Source organism: Vanessa cardui, chromosome 15, assembly GCF_905220365.1.
Source record: "Vanessa cardui chromosome 15, ilVanCard2.1, whole genome shotgun sequence".
NCBI lineage: Eukaryota > Metazoa > Arthropoda > Insecta > Lepidoptera > Nymphalidae > Vanessa > Vanessa cardui.
The window spans coordinates 8,521,072-8,545,118 of NC_061137.1; the positions used below are offsets into that span (position 1 = coordinate 8,521,072).

Here is a 24,047-nt window from a genome sequence, read left to right on the forward strand (position 1 = left end):
GAGAGCACTTGTAGTCACCTTTTATGAAAATATAATTTTGCCATCAAATTCTCCAGATGGCTTGAAAAAAGGCACCAATACTAAAAATATATAATTTAATGTGTAAATAATTTAAATACACACGCCTAAAATTAACTTTACTAAAGAATAGTGTATGAATTTGTAATTTAAATATACAAAAAGTTATAATATATTATGGTCGAGTTTTCATTGCAATTTCTACTTAATCAAATCTCAAAAAAATATTAGCGTTTTGATTTTATTTAAAGTAATTTATCAATTAAATAATTTCTAATTGATATATCGCCCCTTACAATAATTTTTGACTAATGTCCATAGACTATCACATTTCAATACCATAAATATCGTAAACAATAAAACAGTTTTATTTAGAAGTAATTAATTATATGACAATAAAATAAATGCCTATAATTATTAATAATTGTGCTATATTGGACATGAGTTGTAATAATATTTATTTAAATATATATGTAGTTTAAGCAATAAGAAAGTGTCCTTTTTCACTAATCACTCAACGTATCGACATCTATGTCTTCGTTATCATCGTTGGCTGTGGAGTCAGGATCACGAGCCGTGACCGCACCAAGACCCGCTCGGCCCTCTTTCGTGTGCCGCCATTTCATACGTCGATTTTGGAACCATACCTTAACCTGTAAATATGAAATCATATTAGGACTTATTTTGCTACCATTACATATCGTCGTTGCTCCTGCAAAAGTCGTGTTTTTTTGTTTTTCGATTGTTACACCGTTTTAATCATTATTTCAATACGCACGAACTGTAAAAACAGTTTTGTCATTACTTTTATAGTTTAAATTTAACTATGCGGTAGTCATACATCGAAATTTCCTTATATTGTAATAACGTTTAAAGCGGCACAGCAATCAAAAAATATGAAAAAAAAAACATAGTGACTTTTGCAGTCACAACGACAAATTACATACATTTCATTGTTGATTATATATATATATATGTTATGAAATATGCTGCCATTGTTATGCAGTTATTTTAAGGAAGTTACTTGATAATTCAATAGTCGTGTAAATGTATAAAAATATAACAAAACGGAACGGGATTTGTATTATTGTCTAAAGCATTAGTTTTAGACTTTCCTTACCAACTGCAACCTTAACTTCCACCTTGTAATAGTGTTATTACAAGGTATATAGAAAAATGAAACGGGGAATATTGATAAATATAATATACATAAGGCTATCTCTGAAACTTGATGTTATTCTAGAGCTTATAGCGCACATGTCACCGTTCGTTTTTAACAAGTCCTTCATACCCTAGTGTTTATGAAAAGTAGGTACGTAAAATTATTTGATTATTTTTTCAATATTTATTTGGCCTGCAATATAGTTGCTATTCCTGTTATTAATTTTCTTAAAAGAAATAAAATAACTTATAACACAACTGTTTTTTACATTAGTGTAAGATAGACGTTATTTTGCAATCTCAAGACCGTCTGTTGTCTATAGCGACTTGGCTAATCCTTATTCCTTTTTGGACACGATGAAAATATAATTGCAACGATCTTGACGGAAAGTCTCTATTTTAAGACATAATCATATTGAAAAAAAAAATCATTATTTTGTTCATTTAGTTTTATTGTATGTACTTACAATGATAATATTAAAATAGTTAAATATATTTACCTGTGCATCAGTAAGGCCTAACGTAGCGGCTAACTGCCGCCTATCTGGTTTAGTTATATACTTCTGTATTTGAAACCTTCTTTCTAAGCCTTTCCGTTGTAAGTTGCTAAAGACTGCGCGGGACCATGAACGTTTTCTTTTACCGCTCGAGGAGACGTCGCAACGGGGCGCTGCTGATTGCGTCGGTGATGATGTTGGTATCGGAAGGCGGTATACAGCTACAGAACAAAAAAAATCATAAATACAAAATTAATATCTCACTTTGAGTCGAGATGGCCCAGTGGTTAGAACGCGTGCATCTTAACCGATGATTGCGGGTTCAAACCCAGGCAAGCACCGCTGATTCATGTGCTTAATTTGTCTTTATAATTCATCTCGTGCTCTGCGGTGAAGGAAAACATCGTGAGGAAACCTGCATGTGACAAATTTCATAGAAATTCTGCCACATGTTTATTCCACCAACCCGCATTGGAACAGCGTGGTGGAATATGTTCCAAACCTTCTCCTCAAAGGGAGAGGAGGCCTTTAGCCCAGCAGTGGGAATTTACAGGCTGTTGTTGTTGTTTGTTGTTGTAATATCTCACGAGTTACGTATAATTAAAACTACAATTTAGGACAAAATGCAAACGTTATTGACCTTTTTTAATTGTAAACCTGTTATAGTCGAATTTTATCCTATATTTTAATATAATTTGAGCGTTTTATTAATATACAATGAGTATGCATTGTCATGTAAAGAAAAAAATATTTAAATTGATGAAAACCTAAATTATTCCGGATCTAGAAGATTACATATCTTCCTTGATCTACATTACATGCTTAAAGTTTAATTTGTTCCACATACGCAAAAAAAATTTAGAGGCATTAAATTAAAATGACATGGAGGTGAGTTAATTGTGTAACTGGAAAAATAAAAAATAACATCCTCAAATTAAACAAGACCAGTATTTAGAAACAAACTGAAAAATAAATGATTTTCTAACTTTATTAGGTACTTTACTAAATAACTTCTGACTTATTCCTTACTAAAAGCAAAGTTAGATATAGCTTTAAATTAAATACATACTGTAAATATTAAATATATAAAAGTCCTTATAAAACATTAGATAACCCGTTAGGATAACGGTCAATTTGTGGTGGATCTCTGTGACTTGACTACCTTCAATTCAATAGTTGTATTCAATTTTAATTTGTTGTATTCAATTTTAATTTTAATTTCTTCAATTCAATGGTTTTCTTAGCGACGTATTTCCTGACCTCCTATACTCAACCTTTTGATTCGTATTCGAGCAATTGAATTCTTAATGTATATGGCATCTGTGGCACGTTATTACACTTCTATCACTATACAACCTAAGCTGCAATTTGGATATAGTAGATTTGAAAAGGGCCATAGTAAAAAAATGACTATTGATGGATGTTGACACCGCTCTTTGAGTATAACATTTAAATTATTTTCTTATTTTAATATCTAGGGTATTCTGCTCTGGGGATTGCAGCTGATATCAATATGATTTTTGTATATCAGGAATATCATAAGGAAATTCATACAATCTATACCTACTCCCGGGCCCATTAAAAAAAAAACGCATCTCGGGTTTTGCTCCACATGATGTGAGGGTGTTTGTGTAAGGGGCTCGCCGTTGCTGAAAGCGCTGGAATACCCACTAAAAATCTGCGGCATCCGTATAAAAGTATGCGGTATCACTCCCACTTTCCGAGGAAGATCGCTTGCGCATCCGCGAAATGACGCTTAGGCCCAAAATATACTTAGGTATTTTTAAAATTTAAAAAATTAACAATAAATAAAAACTGTCGCTTCTCGATACATATTTGATTTTGAAATTAAATGCAAAACAAACAAACGATTTTTCAGAAATCGTCTTACATACTGTTAACACTGGAACAAGCATAAAATCGAATTAGATTCAAAACGGGGTTTACATCGAAATAATTATCAGAAGTAATTGTTCAGAACTCATTGGCAGAGGTTAGCTTTTATTTCCGAAGTCTGCACCTTGTTGTGTCCTTCGTCATCTTGATTTTAAGAGTGAATTTTCTGTTTATATAACTCATTCATTTATTTAATTTATTTTATTCGTTGTACCACCTGATGTAAGTAGTAACTTACCACAGTCAACTGGGATTACTAATTTGTCAATTAGATTTAAACAGTACCTAAACAAGGGACCAACTAAAGTCAAAATTTCATAACTATAATCATAAAATATTTTGGGTATTATTTACATTTTTTAAATATATTTGTTATATATTTTACGACGAAAACATACACCGACGTCAAAGTAGAATCACCTGGCGTAATAAATTATATCTAAATTAAATCACTTAATAGTTTACGTAGAAATTAAATTACCAGCCTGATTACGATTTAGTGATCTTATACTTTATAATGAAAGTAGGAAGGCAGATGACCGAATGTGCCACCTGATGGTTAGTTACTTCTTATTCATTCATCATATATCAAAAGTTAAGTTAGTTAAAGTTATTTTTTTATAAAATCTTTATTCAATTTAAAAGTTCTTTACTTGCTTATTGATAGTTAAAAATGAACTAAGAACAACACTTTTGAAAATTAAAAATAGCGCCAACTAATCCGCATCCGCAAGGTAGATTGTATTTATATAGCAAGTAGTAAATATTTGTCAGGAATTTCTTTGTTTGTAGTTTTAGAATTCTGTATTTTGCCTTCTGTTAATGAGTAACAGATAGTTATGAGAGCTTTTATGAGAATACATCCTCCAAAAGTGAAAAGTGAGGACGTAAGTTCGAATTGTGGAAATCTGTGCTTATTTATCAGTAAAAGGTCACGGTCACGGTTTCACATTCTATATTATTGCAAAAAATTAGAAGAGTTGGAATAGCTGGGACTGCGTACGAAACTATTTCATCTTATCTTAGCAATCGTCAGCAAATTGTAAAAATAGACAATTTCAAAAGTAATCCAGCTCCAATCACATGTGGAATACCACAAGGTTCCATACTCGGGCCCTTACTCTTTTTGATATTTATTAATGATATGGATCAATTGCCACTGCGTGGAGAAATATCATTGTACGCGGACGATACTTGTTTATTTTATTTTGGAAAATCCATTCACAGTATTATTGAAACAGCTCAAATCGATTTAAATACCCTAAACGAATGGTTGCAGTACAATTTACTTACATTAAACGTCTCAAAAACCTCATATATGATTTTTTCGGCCAAAAATAAATCTATTCCTTCCCATAATTAATTGATACTTAACAATCAAACTATCAAACAGTCAAATAATGAAAAATACTTGGGATTAATTTTAGATAAACATTTAACTTGGAAACCTCATATAGATTCTATACATTCCAAAATAACTTCGCTTACTGGAGCTTTACGTAAATCTGCACGTTGTATTCCTCCAAGAGTACGAAACATTATTTACAATACTTTAGTAAAACCAGTATTAGAATACCTTATAGAAATATGGGGCAACGCGGCTAAAACACATATAAAGAATTTACAGATTTCTCAAAATAAACTTATTAAGGTCTTATTTCATATGGATTATTATACACCTACTAAAGATTTATATAAAACAACTAAAATTTTAACTATTAAACAAATGTATAAATATAAATTATGTATACTTATTCGAAAAATATTAACAAAACTTACTCATTCTCAAATTACCTTTAAAACCAAAACCCATTCTTACCATACAAGGAACAGAGATAAACTAGAAACACCTAAAACTCGAACCAAGTACGGCATTAAAACTATTTCATTTGAAGGAGCGCAGCTGTATAACTCTTTGCCTCTAAGTGTTGTAAATTCAAAATCTCTAAATTTATTTAAAAAACGATTAAGAACCCATATATTAGATGATTTCACTGATCTTGTTTAATATCACTACTGTTTATTATTTGTAATATCTTAATTGTAGTTATAATTTTAAAATTTCCTTTGTAAGCGAACTTTGTTCTTTTGGAAATAAACTTCTTTAAACCTAAAAGTCATCTGATACAGCGTTTTTTAAAAATAACCACCCAAGGGAGTAAAATTGGGAGCAAATTTAGAGTTCTGCTTTAACAGTCCCTCCGTCGTGTTTGAATATTCTTCGCCCAGGTGGTTGAAATTAGCTGTGAAAGATTGTATGGAGTTTGGAGACTAGTATGTTAGAAATATGGCGATTAGTATATACCTATGCTTTTGTATGAAGTTAAAAAATATGTATAATAAAGCATTTTAAAAATCATTAGGTACATATCGAATATATAACTAGGTTTTATAATGGATACACGTCTGTAAGTATATTAGTCATTTATGTAATAAAAACTTAGACTTTAATACTCAGGCCGAAGTAATGTTATTAAAAAATCGTTTTTTTTTTCATATTGCTCCAATGTTTACGATGAGATAGTCCTTATAGGTGAACGTCTAGTAATAAGATACTACTAAACTAAACAAGCATTTATATTTTTCTTTGTAAAGCAGAATAAAATGATACTCAAGCATCAACTTTAATAACTCTATTACAAAATAGTTATCTGACATTTGATTTGCTTGACTTTTAAAAACGCTACAGCAATAATTTACGAATAAATTATTACATGATTAATTATGCCATGATTACTTACACATTTCTTAACCGATTAAGTGTTTAAATTTAAATGTAATTTTTATAATTTAAATAAAATTTAAATTATAAAAAATTCTGAGGTAACAAAATATTTTAAACACTTTACTATATATACCTACTTTGAATATATCTTTTCTTATTAATATAAAAATGCTTATTCAATTACAATAGTGAACTATTTATATATACAAATGCACTCTATATTCTCAAACTCTCAAATAGGAGAGCAAATCTGGTGAAAGCCGAAAAAGACCATGCGCTAGCCTTCCGGCTTAAATGGGGTAGTCTTGCTTTTTTTATAGGTGGCTAACGCGCAGGAGGCTCACCTGATGAAAAGTGACAATCACCGCCCATGGACATCTGCAACACCATGGGCTTGCATTGCATTGCCTGTTTTGAAGGAATATTGCTTGGGAACAACAATATTTCAAAAGAATATATTTTATAATACTTCTTAATTTAAATGCTACACGCTACAGTAAGAAGTCACAAGCTTAAAAACGCCTTTCAATTGGTGCAGTAAGCAGTAGTGCAATACTGTGTAACAGTTGATACACTCAAATATAGTGTGCATAAGATTGGGCATTTTTCCGTAAAAGAGTTTTCAGATTATTCATATTTATTCTAACTAAAGTGTTACTAAAATTTGTTGTTAAAATTAATGATAAATATAATTTAAACTTTTAGTCATATTTCATTTGTGAAATACCTGTAGAATATCAATATAAGTCTTCAGGGACTTTTTATTAGTTGTTTTGAAGCAATACAACTTTTATAAAGAAAATATTCATATATTATGTTCGTATTGACTCTTTCTGTCTTTCTGTATCTTTTCACGTTAATGTAGTGTATATTTTAGTTAGTAGTCCTTGTAGTTACACTGTGTCACTTTCCCCCAAACCCGAAAACAGCAATTCTAATATGGCTGCATGGCGGTATAATACGAGTATATGATGATTGGGTAATACCAATCCGAATGAATTAGTAAAAATCCTTGTCACCAAATTTGTAAGAAATATAAAAAAAAATGTACCTATGTTTAAAAGGTTCCCAGATATAAATACAAGAGAAAGATTATTTTAAATCTAATAAAATGAGATTTATTACATTGAGGAAAATACTTTCCTCCATTCAAACTTCTAAACAATCTCTTGATCTTGATCAAATATTTATTCGACACAAAAACACGAGGGAGTGACTGTGGAAAGAGTTATTTGTGAATATTAAATAAACAAATAATAAAGTAAGCAAAAAATATTATGTAATATGTGATAATTTCAAAGAAATAATTGATCCTTTTAAATTAATATATCAGAGCCTCACTTACTAAATTTTTGGCATGGATATTTTAATCAAATAACAAAAACCACTTTATTTGAGGTTAAATATGCATAGGAATTAAGCCAGGGCAGACCCCAAGAAAAACGAACGGTGGGTTCAAGAAGAACATCTTGGCTAAAGAACTACTCCAATGGTACTGAAAAAGCTACCGTTCGTTATTCAGAGCATTGACATCAAAAGTTACAAGTCGTGATAGTTAATGATCACTGATCTTCGAAAGGAGATGACAGTTTAAGGAGATGTATGTTTAAAAAAATCTTACCTGACGTAGGTCTCAAAGCAGGATGCAAATGTGCATAAGACAAGGGTAGTTGTAATTGAAGAAGAGGAGGTTCATCTCTACAACATCTGTATAAAGCCGCCACACATCCTGCACAAGGAGGCTCTTGGGTACGCGCTTCCGTCACTTGGGCACTCGATGACGTTTCATTGTTCCCAAGTATACTATCCACACTGAACTTCAACTTGGACGTATTTACATCCCCACTGACAGACGTCATGACTCCATAACAAAATAAATTAGAAAAATATGCAGAACGTACCTTCCGTTACGAACGCAACTGAAAAACTGAGCTTTGCGCGGCGTTATCAACGCGCACCGCAGCGCAAGCGCAGGAGATGGGCGTGTCGAGCTCGATGAAAAGATCTGATTGGCTGATCGACGCTGGGCGTTGCGTATGCGCCGCAATGGAGTGCTTTCGAACACTGAACGGACTGATGTTACAAACACTGCAGTTGTTTACAATAAACTGACTCCTTAATGTGTTTTATATGGCTTTGCAAGTTCGATTTAATTTTATTACTCCTAAGCTTACGTCATGTGCTAGAGGGGGTAATATATGTTTAACATATCTATGTAAAACATTAATCTCCCTTCCATTTATTCGCATAATTGTTGTTGATTCCAAACAAATAATGAATATTGAATTGCATGGTTTATTACAAACAGTTTCAATTTATATGTATCCTACTTTATAACTAATATATAGGTATATTAATAGGTAGGCCAGGCCATAAGTGTCTATAAATACACCAAGTATCTAATACATTTCTAGCTAAGTTTGATTTTTTTTAAACGTCAGTATAAATCATTATAAAGTCTTCAATAATTGACACCATCCGAAGCGGTCTTGGGTACAATTTATCCTGTGGTTTTAGACCATATTCTTTGAAACGTTTGACTACTTAGTCCAAGAGCGTCACATACTCCTTTATTCGATTCAAAATTTATATCATCATTTCCTTATAAACGATCCATAAAACCAATATTGTATATTTTTTAACCTCTGATAAATGTAATCTTTAAATACCTGATACATCAACGTTCCATTCACGAACAACTGTTCGCTCTAACTCTAAAATCGATTACGATTCAGTTTATTTTGCTTGTCAGAAAACACCTGCGGTCCATCCGCGGCACCCGATATAGATGCAATCATTACATCTCGCAGAGGCGCGTGCTATTGTTTACCTAATACAATTACCGGAGGTAAAGCGAACCACTTTATAAATTTAACTAATAAAAAATATTTCCTTACAAACAAATAGGTTGGTATCTATTTTAAACTAAATTATAAGTAGGTAATAATAGTCTTAACTCTTTAGTAATCAAATTAAACGCCTACCGACTTTACTTCAGCACAATTAGTCTAAAAGCACTACAGTCTACATACTAAGATTAATGAGAGATTAATTAAATAACTCGACTCTATACTGATAGAATCCGATTAGTGACATTTTTATGAGACAATATATCACTACAACAGAAACTCGATAACGTTTTAAATGCTTTTGTTCCAAAATTAAACAAATAACAGGGTTGAACGCCTTCCAGTTATGTCATATGGCCCAGTCTATACTTTCCTGTTATTCGATCAATTTCGTTCATTATCAATTGAAACTAGTCAAATGCGCAGAAGACTGTAGAGCTAAGGTATGTTCGCCTACATGGTACACGTATTTGACTGCCTTTTAATCCGACGGGAAGTCAGTCACACCACTGGAAAAAGAACAGCCAGATGTCTAGTGACTTTATCAGATTTTCAGAAAAAGTTACCAGAGCAGAACCTTTAAGATATAACAAGTGCCTTGAGGACAGGCATAGGTTACCAGACCCAAAACAGCCCAAATAAATTAAAAATAAAGTTTAATGTCGTATTTCTCATTACACTTCATTAGTAGGTAAATTAAATAGGCATCATATATCACTATACCGAGGTTTATAGCTTTAAATTTTCATCAATATTCAATTAGTTATGAAAACCAAGCCAACAGAAATACTTTCACATTTATAAAATTACCGTTGTATTTAAAGGATATAGATGAGATGTATAGAGATACAGAGTCGGATTTAAAGGTCTGGAAGCCCCGAAGCCACAAAGCAGTGAGGGCCCTAGACAAACAGAAGCGTGAACACCCTAATAAGTATATTATTATGAATTAATTAGTTTTTTTTATTTCAATCAGTAAGCTATGATTTGTTTCGTATCGGTAACTTTTAAAATATTAAATAGTAACATTATTATAATTTGACTATATATCAGTATTTGTTAACTTGCTGAAAACTGTGCCTGTGGCAGTTGCCCCGGTTGCCCTCCCCTAAATACGGCCCTGTAGAGATAGTTAGATAGTAATAGACAGATGAAGATATATATGGGGAAAATCTGAGTAAGCTGATTAAACTTTTTATTTTTTATATCGTTACATCGTGCCTCGTGCATCGTGCGAGATCTGACTCTAGCGTATACAAAATCAAAAATCAATTATACTTTATTTGACGACCCCCATGGTCGAGTGGTATGTACACCGGTTTTCATGGGTACGCCACTCTGAGGCCCCGGGTTCGATTCCCGGCCGAGTCGATGTAAATTACCATTACTTTTCTATGTTGTCTTGGGTCTGGGTGTTTGTGGTACCGTCGTTACTTCTGATATCCATAACACAAGTGCTTCAGCTACTTACATTGGGATCAGAGTAATGTATGTGATGTTGTCTCATATTTATATTTATATTTTATTATCAAGTAGGCTTACATTAAGAAGCACTTTTGAATATTTTACAATAGTATTAAATGTAAAGCTACCAACAGTTCGATTTGTAGATTCCACCGAGAACAATCGACAAGAAACTCCGTATAACAGTTACTCTTTACCAACATTTAAAATACTAGATAATCATTTAATGTTCATGAATTTAAATCAATCGAAGATATCCTGTCTGATAATGAACGAGTGGATGCACACTTTTGTATCATTATTTTTTCTATTTTATTTGAAGTATTGACACAATCAAAAACGAACACTTTCAGACCCAAGATGGAGTATATCAGTTGGAAACTTTTAACTTTATCCATACTTCTCGTGTTTATGCAATGAGTATCACCGTTTCTTTTAAAATCATTAAACTCAATATACACAACATTGTTGTACATATACTGTGATATACATATCTTAAGTTTTCCTATTTAGTTTAAACATCTAAGCTTCGAGAGCCTCAAGGGCTAAGAATTTAAATAGACCGAACAGTACCTACGCAAAGAAACATGCCATAAGACAAATTACTATGAAATATGCTTTTAAGTTGAAATGTACATCTTTTTTTTCAAATAATACGTCAGAATGTGATCCATCCTGGAACCATCCTAGATTCTGGACAAGGAAATCATAAGTAAGTAAGATAGATTTTCTTCATAAAATCTGAAATAAGATTCTCTAAAAACCACGATCGAATTAGAACTCAGTTTCCATATCATGTTATGTTTTATTCAGACTCAGAAAGAAAGAAAAGAAAAGAATGCTTCGTAAGCTACTAATTATTGTTATAATCATATAATGTATGTATGTATTATATTTTGAGTAGCATAAGTAAATCACTGCTCGTCGGCCACCGGATCAGTATCAAATTTCACCGTTTTTAAAATTATTTATTGGTCTAGCTGTGCCCGTGACCATGTACGCGTTTGAATTTAACAAAAAAAATATTTGTAGCTTAAGTTATTCCTTATTATATCACTTATCTGCCAGTGAAGGACAAAGTCGGTCCAGCCGCTCCAGATATTAGCCGGAACAAACAGACAGACGGACAAAAATTGTGACAAATGTTATTTTGGTATATGTAGCGTGTACGCATACATATGCATTGAGTAAAAAAGGGCAATTTTAATATCACAAACAGACACTCTAATTTTATTATATGTATCGATTAGTATTACTTTACACCTTAAAATACCTTCATTAAACGTTCTTATCCTAATACAAATATAAATTTATTGTAAATTGCGGACTTCGCCAGTTAAACTACGAAACAGTATTAATTTTAAATATATTTTCTCCATGAATGAGTCTGTCTATTAATGAAAACGCTATGAAAATACATCCAGTAAGAAGTTTTTGAGTATTTTTTACAGGCAGACAAACGCGGTCCGGAAAATAGTTTTTTTTTAATATGTAATGACGAAACTTATTTATAAAAAAAAAGTATATTATATAAGTATCAGTGACGATATAATTTCGCTACCTTTTGAGAGATAAACAAGTAAGTTTGACACAAGTATCAATTTTGTTTTTTTTTATGAAGAAGTAAAGTAATTTAAGGCCTACTGGTACTGGGTTAAGGCCTCTTCAAGGCTCTTCCATTTTGGAACATATTCCACCACGCTGTTCCAATGTGGGTTGTTGGAATGCACATGTGGCAGAATTTCGATGAAATTAGATGCAGGTTTGCTCACGATGTTTTCCTTCACCACCGAGCACGAGGTAATTTATAAACACTTAAATTAAGCACATATATATAGTGGTGCTGGCCTTGATTTGAACCTGCAATCATCGGTTAAGATGCACGCGTTCTAACCACTGGGCCATCTCAACTTTTAGGGGGAAGGTTTTATGCAATCTACTTTGTTGTAACTTGTAACTCAGTTTTAACAACGATGCAGCACTTCAACTTCCGTTTGAACAAAAACCATGATTATTGATATTATTACACATATATACACAGGCAATATACAACCTGCCAGCTTTGTTGGTTATTTAAAAAAAATAACATTTAGTTCTAAACTATCTTACATTTAAATATTTATATTAATACTGTGTTGTTTCTAACACTGCATGTTTCACATTAGCTTTTAAGATTAGATAGGTATTTGTAACTTATAACTTATGACATTGCATCAAAATTGCTAAAACAAAAACTTGGCAATAAAATTCAAACATTTATTTTAACTGTACCGACTTGCAACAATTTCTACAAGAAAATTCATTATTTATATATTGTAAAATATTATGTAACCGAAAGTTTGATTAGAAGCACAATTTATATAGAATTTACATGGTCATGTTGAGCATTTTTTAATTTATAATGTTGATTGTTATTTTTGGGGGTGGCTCATTCATATCAACTGCAACGAAAGGAAGTCTTAGCTCAGAATTGAGACATTTACAGGTCGTTTCTTTGCTAACAATATTTTTTGTTTTAAAAACATTCGAACTGGAAGAATTGTTTTAAAAATAGCTTAAGTAATTACAAGATTTTATTATAACATATTTGTCCCAGATTATTCAAAGCGCGTTATGTTTTTTGTTTTATTATTCATAATTTTCTATGTATGAGGAAACAATAAAAGGTTTTAATGAAATACAAGTACCTATATTAGATAAGTAGATAGCCTTAGTTAAGAATGTATCAGATCTAAACGTTCAATTCCCACGCAAACAAAGTCGTGGGCACATCAGCTTGTGTGCTTATATACCTCTTGGTGTGCTTAATTCCCTTAAACTAGTTGCTCAAAGCTCTGAATGTGTATAAATCATATTTCAATATAACGCGAGTGAGCTCCGCATCTCCTTGTAAACCGAACGTCAATAGGATCAAAAGATTTGCCTCGAAATGTATTGCATCCCCACACGTGCGAGATATCAGCGAAACGTTGAATTATAACTATAATCATTTACTTTCCGTAAGCAATATTGCAATATATCTTGTAATCTGCAAATTCCCGCAAACATTTTTCTTTACAAAATAAACAGTTCTGATTTTCTGAAACTGTATTAAGGGCGTTAAGGGAATTTAGTCCGTTGGTATGCGTAATGCGAATCATCTTTTAATATTTAAACATATTTTTGATGAATGAACAAAGTAATATTATTTTTATCACTACAATATTTTCAATTGGCTTAAAAACAATTTACAACACAATAAAAAATCTAAAAGAAGGATAATGGTCATAACTGACAAATTAAGTTAATTTATCGCGGTTTCGATCTTTAAATCGACAAACGGGTGCATCTTACGACCGCCTTGCTATTCTGATTCGAATGACTTTCCGGAAATCACTTCTTGAGGAGATTTATTACTGCTTAGGGCGAGCGCACACTTAACAATATTCATTTTTAAATCGTACAACTATCAATAAAAATAATTAACAACAAGCCTTAAGATTCTCAAAAAGTATGTAATTAATGTAATGTAACGTATATATTGGCATGTAAGTATATATTGATTGCGTCAAACTAATTTACATTTCATTATAAATGGGTTTTGGTAATTTGTACTTCATCGCCATAACACGCAAGTTAGCCGCTGAACCGATTGTGATAAAATTTAACATATTCGTTTCAGAGATTAAGATTCGTTTCGGAGATTAAGAATAAGGGTATTTACGGAACAGAATAACATTAAATATGAATATTAATAAATGAAATCTCTTAAAATTTGTTCAATATTAAAATAAAAACGGGCAACGTACATGTACGTACGAAGGTATCATCTTAGAAGAAGTTTTAGATAGGTTTTACCAATACGATGCTATAATATATTCACAATATATTGTGACACTTTATTTTGTATGTTATGGATTTGATTTAATATTTATAAAAAAGACCACATTTTCATCGTTTGCAGGCTTTCTGTATTGACAGCATTTTTGACTATAAAGTCAATGTTATCGCCCGATCACTGAGATACGCCGCGCCACAATTAGGCCATTCGAATGGATATAAGTAGTTGAACTAACAAACAGAGCAACATCCTTCCTTAATCGGGAACGACGTTCGCTGATCTTTCATGTCTCATGTGGTTTTATTTATAATTGAATTTTTAAATAGCTTTATTGTAATCGCTATAAAAAGCTTTGTTTTGTACTAACGTATCGTATTGACTTCGTTGAAATTTAACGTGCAATATTTCAATATAAGTGCATTTTTGGTCTCTATACCAATATTAGTCATAGCGTTGGTATAAATACTTATAAAGGCGTTTAATAGAGGAGGTTTAAAGTACGATTAATTACTAACTGAAGAAAGAGGTATTATTTTTTGCCATTTATCTACTTAATACTTTTTGCGCTAATTTAGGTCATATGATTTTATCTTCTACCATTGATCCTTATTGTGATATCGGATGAGAATTAAAAAAATAAAACATTGGAAGTTTTTAATGTACTATGTTAAAAATATTTATTACTAGAAGAACAAAATTATTTTCTTAATAACTGTAAACTTTCAATCTTAGAAAAAGAAAAGATTTTTTTTATCAGAATTCGGTTTTCCATCTTATAAAAATAGCTACTGATGGACGAGAAAGGTGAACCCTTCGAGTACAACAAAGTTTAACTGTATCTCCGATCTATCAATAAAGTTCAGTCGAAGCGTTTGTTAACACGCTCGGACCTATTGAGAGCATTTGCCACATTCTGTTATCGAGATCGAAATTCCGACATACCAGAGTTTTGGTGTTGTCCGTCTCTTGACAAATAACCGTGCCGTTGCTCCATTACCTGCATTTCAAATAAACTTTATGGTATCTCAATCAGATTTCAGTACATTTCGATTCTCTAATTTACACGAACATTAAAATATAAAAAAGTGTTAAGTTTAAAACTTTCCAAATGACAATTATAAGCACATGAACATTAACAACAAAACTTATACAAAAATAGAAAAAGAAGATCTGTAAGATCTTTGTGTAAATCATACTTATAAATTATAAAAAAAACATACATGGGTAATGATATAAAAAAAGATATTTAAATAAATGTAATTAACTAGACTAAATAAATATCTCTTTTATTGTAATAAGTAAATAGGTAGATATTATTTTCAACTGTAGAAAAGTAATATTAGAACCTAAGTAGGCAATTAAGATTCATATCGTATCGTAAAACTAACACAACTTTTTAGTTTTATTTACAAATGAACCGAGATTATATCTACAATATCGAATTGACAAAAAAAATTTAAATCCCATAAAACAAAAGCATTGAAACAGCCGAATAAAGCATAAAAGAAACCACAATTTTTATTACTAAATTGAATAAAGGGCATTATCAATTAGTAGGTATCGGTACCCACGACGATTACTTATATAAATCGTTGGTTCATATTGGATGTCTGTGTCGCCATAAATATTAAATATCGACGCTGTTAAAAATATCCTCTTACAGTTTACGAGAGCGCTCACAGACATGTTTACGTACGGGAGGAGGCAATCAATTGACTTTTTCGTTCATTCTACATATTTATGGATTTTTTTCTCATGCACGCACGCTTTCTCAATATGCATATTATTCGAGATCTTGCGGTATAATGCTTTATTGGTTTTCAAATTGTTATAAATCGATATCATTATCGTTAGTTACGCTGTGAATGTTTGAAGAATTTAAGATCGAATCTCACACTTCGGAACACGAAAATTAGGTCGTAATATGCATTACTAATACGTCAATAAATACTCTAAATAATTATAAATACATAAATCTAGCAAGAAGTGCGTATATATCTTTCTCTCTTTTCTTTTTTATTATTTCACAACTTTCTATACCTTAGATTAGTTAGATAATAGTAATGTCAAATATAACAATAAATATCTATACGAGTAAAATAAAGCCGCCGTAACCCTGGGATAAATCTTTACTGATGATTGCGGGTTATCAGGAACAGGTGCCACAGATTTTTCTAATTAGTTTTTTTCTAATTATCATGTGTCGGATGAAATTCTGACACATGTGTTTCCTCAAGCACGAAGAGCACATCGCTAGCAGCGTTAGCTTTTTTCTATCTATCAACTGTTGCCCAACAATTACAAGCTTTTACTTAATTATTTACTTTAAAAAAATGATTTTGAACTCTTGAAATTTTGATTCAAGTCGCGAAAGTAAATCAATTAAAAGCGAAAAGCGAAAGTAAATTCATGTAAATTTCCTCTAAGAAGAATTATAATTAGGAACTTATGTCATTATGTCAAAGGAAAATATACATCACCATTGCGGAAAAAAAATCCAGACATTTTTGTCTTTTATTATATAATTCAATATCAAAGGAATTCATTTCGCTTTTTTATATTTATTTTTGAATTTCGTCGGTCGATTCAACTGCAAGATGTGTATTTTAGAAGTCATTATTTTCATATTCTTTAACAAAAAACGTCCCTTAATGATTTATTTTTTAATTTAACCAGTTGAATAATTTTGAATTTTTGCCAGTTCATTTATATGACGGTCACATTTTAGCTTTATAATCTACAGCTTTATCAAAAAATTTAGGATGGTCTAACATTTAGTAGTACATTACAATATTATTGAATGTGGTACCTTTAATGCCTTACTGTCTTAGCTTCCTGGCGCACAATCCAAGGCCTTGGATAATTCACAAAATATCCCTAAGGTATCCAGTCACTTCTTCTAGGCTATAGGCTAAGAGAATAATTTTAATAAGTTTGTTATGTGCAGATAAAATTAATCAAAATATGCTATATATATTTATTATAAATTATTATAATCATTGTTAAACTTATATCTAGTAAAATATTGACTGTGTACATACTAAGTACATATTTTAACAAAAAAATTTCTTTATCTTCATAATAACTTAGTAAAAACATGAGTAGTAAACTCGACACAAGAAACAGAACTCAAACTACATAACACGAACGACTAAGCAGCATTAATCACAATTCTCACCTTTAACTTACATATTGTTACTAAACAGCATCCAAAGGGCCGTTAAGAAGCTAAATAAATCTCTTAGGGGCCGCCTACGACCTCTCGAACACATATTAATATTTAATTGTAGACGCGATATCATCAAACGACGCATAACTTACTGTTAATAAAGTGTATTGTTGACGTGAATTATCCTCATAAGTCTGGCGAACGAGTCTCGCTTAAGAGCGACTCGAAGGCTATTCTGAAACCACCTTATTATAAACAGCGGTTGTACTATAAATAAGCAACGAAATAGGACATTTTACAATTATGAAATATTGAATCAGCATAATTTTACGTGACACGGCAAATAATTTAACTATTAAAAAAGATTAGCGACTAAAGAATAAAAGCAGTTTCTATTTTAGACTTTTATTTAAGGAACGTAAAAAAATCATAAATTACATAGCTTGAGTTTTTGTAATGTTATTTTGTAGGAATATACTAAAACTTTAACAGGTAATTACGAACGAGAGAGTATGTAAAATAAATTGAAATATAATACTGATCGAATCGAATATATCGAAGAGTTACTGAATAAGTAGTCGCGTGCGATCATCAGTAAGAGTATGTCGCCTCGGGAAAAGCTCGAATCCAATAAACGCTATAAATAACAACATCGTGGTGAACTCCACGGATCCTATAACAGCTAATATTATCTGTTCATACATAACAATAATAAAAAATAAATAATTATAACGATAACCGTACATCATGTTTATTAGTTCCGATAAATTACACGAACTATGGAACTTGATCGATTCTAATGTGCTGTTGTATATTTATTATAATTAGGTTCGTCTCGTGTGGCGCGCCCATCAAATGCTTAAACTGTTTATTAAGAACTAATAATATTTGCATAATCGTATTCTATAACGTTCCTCTATGAAATTTAATATTTATCGACGAATACTTATAAGAATTAGTCCGATATAAAGACCTTTTTTATAGAAATACCTAATGTGTAAATGGCATTAATTTCAATCAATAACGTTATGATTTATATTCATTATCGAATACGCCATTATGATTAAAGATTTTTATGAGTTTTTTATAGCTGAGAATTTTCAGAGAAGTATCATTGCGTTTTAATTACCTAATATATTGATATATCTTACGACAGCTGGTTTTTTTAAGATAATTTAAAAATTATAATGTGTTTTCTATATATCCTTTGAATGTCGATCGCCAATCGTATATAAAAGCGAAATGTAGAGAATTATTTATTGTATAATTTGCATTTTACAACTACAAATAATCTTTACGGAATGAAAAAATAGACATATATATACATAATCCGCCCATAAATATACATAGTCTAAAATGAACCTTATTCATTTATGCCTAATTAGGTGCCCGGAGTCTGTTCATAGAGTTCAAAATTCATAGAATGTAACCACACGGGAAACCCATTGAGAATTTTCCACTAACCACTTCTTAGCGGAGACTTAATTTACAAAATAAACCTATTTGCCAAATTTTGGCTTTCTCAGATTCAAACTCAGTCGTTAAGGCTGTGTTTTGATAGTCTACCAGGACGAACGATTTTATTTGTGCATGATATCGATAAAGTTAATCGATTCGTTTATTCGCTAATATAGCAAATGAATTAATTTTATATCTAACGGCTACGAATAAATTAAAATTTAGATTTGATTTATTGATAACAATATAACAATAAGATAATAATATAAAAATTTTGCATGGTCGTTTCGATAAAATCATTAAATATATTTTGACAACCTGAACTTAAAAATATTTTAATTTTTATGATAAAGCAGTTCTGCGAAATGACGATGACGTGAAAATAATATTATTTTAAATATGGATTTAATACATCGGTCTTTTGAGAAATGACGATAATGTGATTTTCATCATAGGCTACACAAACTTATCCTGTATAAGGCACAAATGTATGCGGAAATCCAATTACATACTATTCATTTACTCTCAATCTGAAGGGTCGGTGCTGACCAGTATACCAGATACATCCTTTCCGTCTCATGAGTTGGAGCGTTCATAACTTCCAAATTGATAAACTCTTGACACCTGCCTAATGTTAACATTAACTTTTTTATAAACAGAATAGCTCAATAACTTTTTGTCGTCCCGAACTGGGATTTGAGGCTGTAGGATTGCCGGGTAGTATGAAATATAGGTAGCGTTAGTAGGACTCTATTTAGGTAAAAAATATTGCTTTGTTCTTGTTTTAATGAGTACATAACATAACATCTTATATCCCGTTCTTCCCCTTATGCCGAATTTAAATGAGGAAGGTGATTACCATTAACGTCATATTTTAATTTATCGTCTTAAAATATACATGTTAAAAAAACAATAGTAGGTATATATCTGTATTCACACTACAAAAAGCAGGCAGACAATATCTTTTACATTGCTTGTTCAAAATAATGCCCGAGCATAATTTTAAAAGAATACCTTTATTATTCAACCATTTTAAAAATAATTCTTAATTTAATACCTAGTCTAAAGTTGGACTCCCATCTATACCAATAGATGCTATTCCACTTAATTATTATCTATAAATAAAAATAGAGAAAAAATAATTAATAGCATAAGCGAAAAGCAAACTAATTAATTATCATTCGACAAAAACAGGAAACTTTGAATACTTTTATAAATAAAAATTAAAATCCACTAGATTATAAGCGAGATATTGAACAGTTATGTCAAACAAGCGTCGTAATCGCCAACTAGTCGTAAGTTCGTGCAAAAACTGCAAAAAGCCACAAAGGTTATACGCGTGTAAATCACAATAAAAGTCTCGAGAGACGCCTGAGAGGCCGCGGAGGCTGGAGACGAATTATGATTGCCGCGGGATGGCCGTAAACTACGCTACGTTGTACGCACTGCAATGCTTCAAATGGATATTTGCGATTTGCTCATTTAAAATTTCATTCTTTCAAACTTTATCTTCATAGTAAATATTTTCTAACAGTAATTACCTATAGATCCAAATATTGATAAGATGTACACAATATATTATGGAAACGAATGCATTTCCTACTTTTCGAAATGGTTTTTATGGTAATTTCTGACATCTAGAGCTGCTATACTTAGATTTAGTTTAGCCATCTTTTTAACCACTGACGATGAGTAAATTGCTATTTCATTACATTTTTTTAAATAATAATAAGCTAATAAGAGAGTAAAGATGATTTTAATTAACATAAATCATTTAGATGTTATTAATTACGTTTATCGAGTAATGCTGAACAGGTAACAAATAATAAAGTATCTAAAATAAAAAATTACAAAATAACGCATGAACCTCTAGAATATTTTTTGCCTAAAGCTTTATGTACTCACGGTATAATATAACGAAATGAGTTAATTGCTCACGCATTTTAATCGGTGGCTAGTATTTATATAATTTTGCAAAGACAAAGCTTATAAGTGAATAATCATTATTATTTTTAGGTATAATAAATAATGATATGTGGGTATAATATTATCATTTAGTTTTCTTCATTCTTGTCTCATTGCTCATTTTAATGGTGGTATTTAATATATCCATACCAGAGCGGAAATTACGCTTAATAATCAATTGCACGAACCTCACATCTATAATATATTGATATGGTTTCAATTCCATATTTATAGATTTTGATTAAACATAAATGTATTTTAATTTCCTCCATTTAAAATAAACATCACTTTTTTTCTATTCACATAACAATCATCTTAAATCGGGTAATAAAATAGCGAATGAGTTTTTCAATAAATGTGGTGAGCCTACAGCTAGGGCGTGGGGGGTGCGAGGTGTCCGGCGCGCGCGCAGCGTGCGATAAAGCAGGGCGCCGCGGGGTCCCTGGACCTCCAGCATGGCGGAACTGCCGGCTGGATTGTGTGGACATGGGCCTAAAATTTTAATTTTTAAATAATTAAAAACACCAGAAAAATCAAACATGACTCATTATAAAATAAAAAAATAATATATTAAACATATTTGTATAATAATAGATTTTAATCAACAAGTCTTAGTAGATAAACATCTAAAGCAAACATTTAATTTTATTAAAGATTTTAAATACATATACATACATATACAATGTATGTATATGTATGTGTAACCGCTAAAAAAACACCATTTGTCGTATCTCCACAATTTGAGAACATTCCGATAGCCGCTACAGGTAGTATCGGAATACTTGGCGTTGATATTTCGAGCCTCGTTCAGTTCCGCGGTCAATTGGAAGGTAAAGCCAAATTGGCTTCAAAAAAGCTGGGTGTGCTCAGCAAGGCGAGACAGTATTTCACGTCGGCCCATCGCCTAAAACTTTACAAGGCGCAAATTCGGCCTCATATGGAGTACTGCTCTCACCTCTGGGCGGGTGGTCCCCAGTACCAGCTCCTTCCATTTGACCGCATTCAACGTAGAGCGGCCCGAGTTATCGACGATCAAGCCCTTTCCGATCTCCTTGATCCTTTGGCTTTGCGTAGAGATGTTGGATCACTCTGCATCTTCACGTACGTAAGCGAGGCGCTGACGGAGATAGACGTGTTTCTTTTGAGCTCTGTACATCTTATTCGAATAATAATAGTAAAAGTTATAGTATAATTGTAAAATCTATTTGATTGACTGTACTAATCAGCAAGTTAAGTGATAAGTGGCAAAACTCAGTGTGATACAAACAAAAAGTGTTGAAAATTGCTAAATATAAGCTCACTACAAAGGGATTATTATAATGTATGTAGTGTAAAATCTAACAAAGTACGCTGCTATACCCTCCTTTTATTTATTTATTTGTTTGTTAAAATCGCTAATGACTCTATAGTAGGACAAATTCACCGTTTCAATTATCAAACGATTGGTCCTACGGTGCGATAGTTAGGTGACAACTCGAAGAATCAGTGTTCAAACCCTGGCGTAATCTCAACTTTTTCTTTGTTTTAAAGTATTCGCCTTATCGAATTTAAATAGTGGGTCTTTGTAGCAATTATTGAAACATGGCTGACAAACGTATAAATTGTGGATGTTGTAGTTTAAGTTCAGACGAAGATGAACACATCCTATGCTCAACATGCAATGTAGCATATCACTGTGGTTGCTTGGGTGTTAAATTAAGTACTGGCAATTGTAATAATTGGATTTGTCCAAAATGCAATGGATCAACACCAAAAGGAGTCAGACATGATGAAACGCCTGTGCGACTAAGTAATAACCTTACTAAGACAAGTGATTGTAATGTCACCAAAAGACCGCACAAAAGACAGGCGCTTAGTTCTCCAACGTCTATGAATGTAACTGCAGCCGTAACCCAGGAACAAGTACGTGTTATCGTGAGTGAAGTTATTGAAAAGGAGATGACTACTCTAATAGAAAACATCAACAAAACAATTTTATCCACTGTTAGTACTCACCTAAAAAACATAGAAACCAAAATTGCAGATCTACAGGAATCCGTGTCATTTATAAGTAATCAGTATGATGACATAAAAAAACAAGTCAGTACATACTCTGAGTTGACTATAAAATTACAACAGGAAAACCAATCTCTTCAATCTACTGTTTTAAATCTTACAAACAGAATAAATCAGATTGAACAAAGATCACGAGCCACCAACATCGAAATCCAGTGTGTACCGGAGTCGAAAAACGAAAACTTAATCAAAATCGCAAAACAGCTGTCAAACGCCGTTGGTTTTGACCTTGACGACAGCAAAATTCAGAATTGTACCCGCATCGCAAAAATTGATTCTAGTTCAAAGCGACCAAGATCTATTATTCTACAGCTGAGCACACCGTTAGTTCGAGATCAGCTTTTAGCAGCCGTTATTAAATTCAATAAAAAGAATCCCTCAGGAAAATTAAACAGTTCTCACCTTGGTATTGGAGGAAATATAGTACCTGTATATGTATGTGAACATTTATCCCCAGCCAATAAATTACTTCATGCTGCTGCAAGGCGCAAGTCTAAGGAACTGAATTACAGGCATGTTTGGGTACGGAGTGGGCGCATATATATGCGAAAAACGGACAATTCAGACTACAAACTTATAAGCAATATGGACTGCCTTGATAAGTTAAATTAATTATTCTTACCTATTTTAATAGCACGCATATTGGTTCAAATTATTTTAAAATTCAATCAACTAAATATATATTACCAAAATGTTAAAGGCTTGCGGACAAAAACTCATGATCTGTATAGAAATGTTTGTTGCAATAAATATGACATCATTGTATTGACTGAAACGTGGTTAAGTAATAGTATTTTGGACTCTGAAATGTTTAGCGCTGATTATAATGTTTATAGAAGGGATAGAGATAAGTTTAACTCTAAGAAAAAAGACGGAGGAGGGGTATTGGTTGCTGTATCAAATAGACTAAACTCTCGCAGAATGGGCCTTTGGGAAAGTACATGTGAAGACTTATGGATTGTTCTTGATA

At 31.8% G+C, this 24,047-nt stretch overlaps 1 protein-coding gene across 1 annotated transcript; it reads right to left on the reverse strand.

Annotated features, from left to right (window-relative positions):
* Window positions 1-266: 266 nt before the first annotated feature.
* Window positions 267-8,199, reverse strand: LOC124535709 (homeobox protein DBX1-B-like). Its single transcript, XM_047112019.1, has 3 exons — window positions 7,919-8,199; window positions 1,680-1,897; window positions 267-671 (listed from the first exon to the last, which is right to left on the reverse strand). The coding sequence occupies exons 1-3, from the start codon at window positions 8,154-8,156 to the stop codon at window positions 525-527; spliced, it is 603 nt and encodes a 200-aa protein (XP_046967975.1). The 5' UTR covers window positions 8,157-8,199; the 3' UTR covers window positions 267-524.
* Window positions 8,200-24,047: the final 15,848 nt, after the last annotated feature.

What these genes read in the sequence shown, in the direction of transcription:
- LOC124535709 (XM_047112019.1), bottom strand. Translation starts at nt 8,156, where the DNA reads ATGACGTCTGTCAGTGGGGATGTAAATACGTCCAAGTTGAAGTTCAGT. An exon ending in TGCTTTGAGACCTACGTCAG is followed by an intron (nt 1,898 to 7,918) that starts GTAAGATTTTTT and finishes TTTGTTCTGTAG; the next exon opens with CTGTATACCGCCTTCCGATA. An exon ending in TAGGCCTTACTGATGCACAG is followed by an intron (nt 672 to 1,679) that starts GTAAATATATTT and finishes TCATATTTACAG; the next exon opens with GTTAAGGTATGGTTCCAAAA.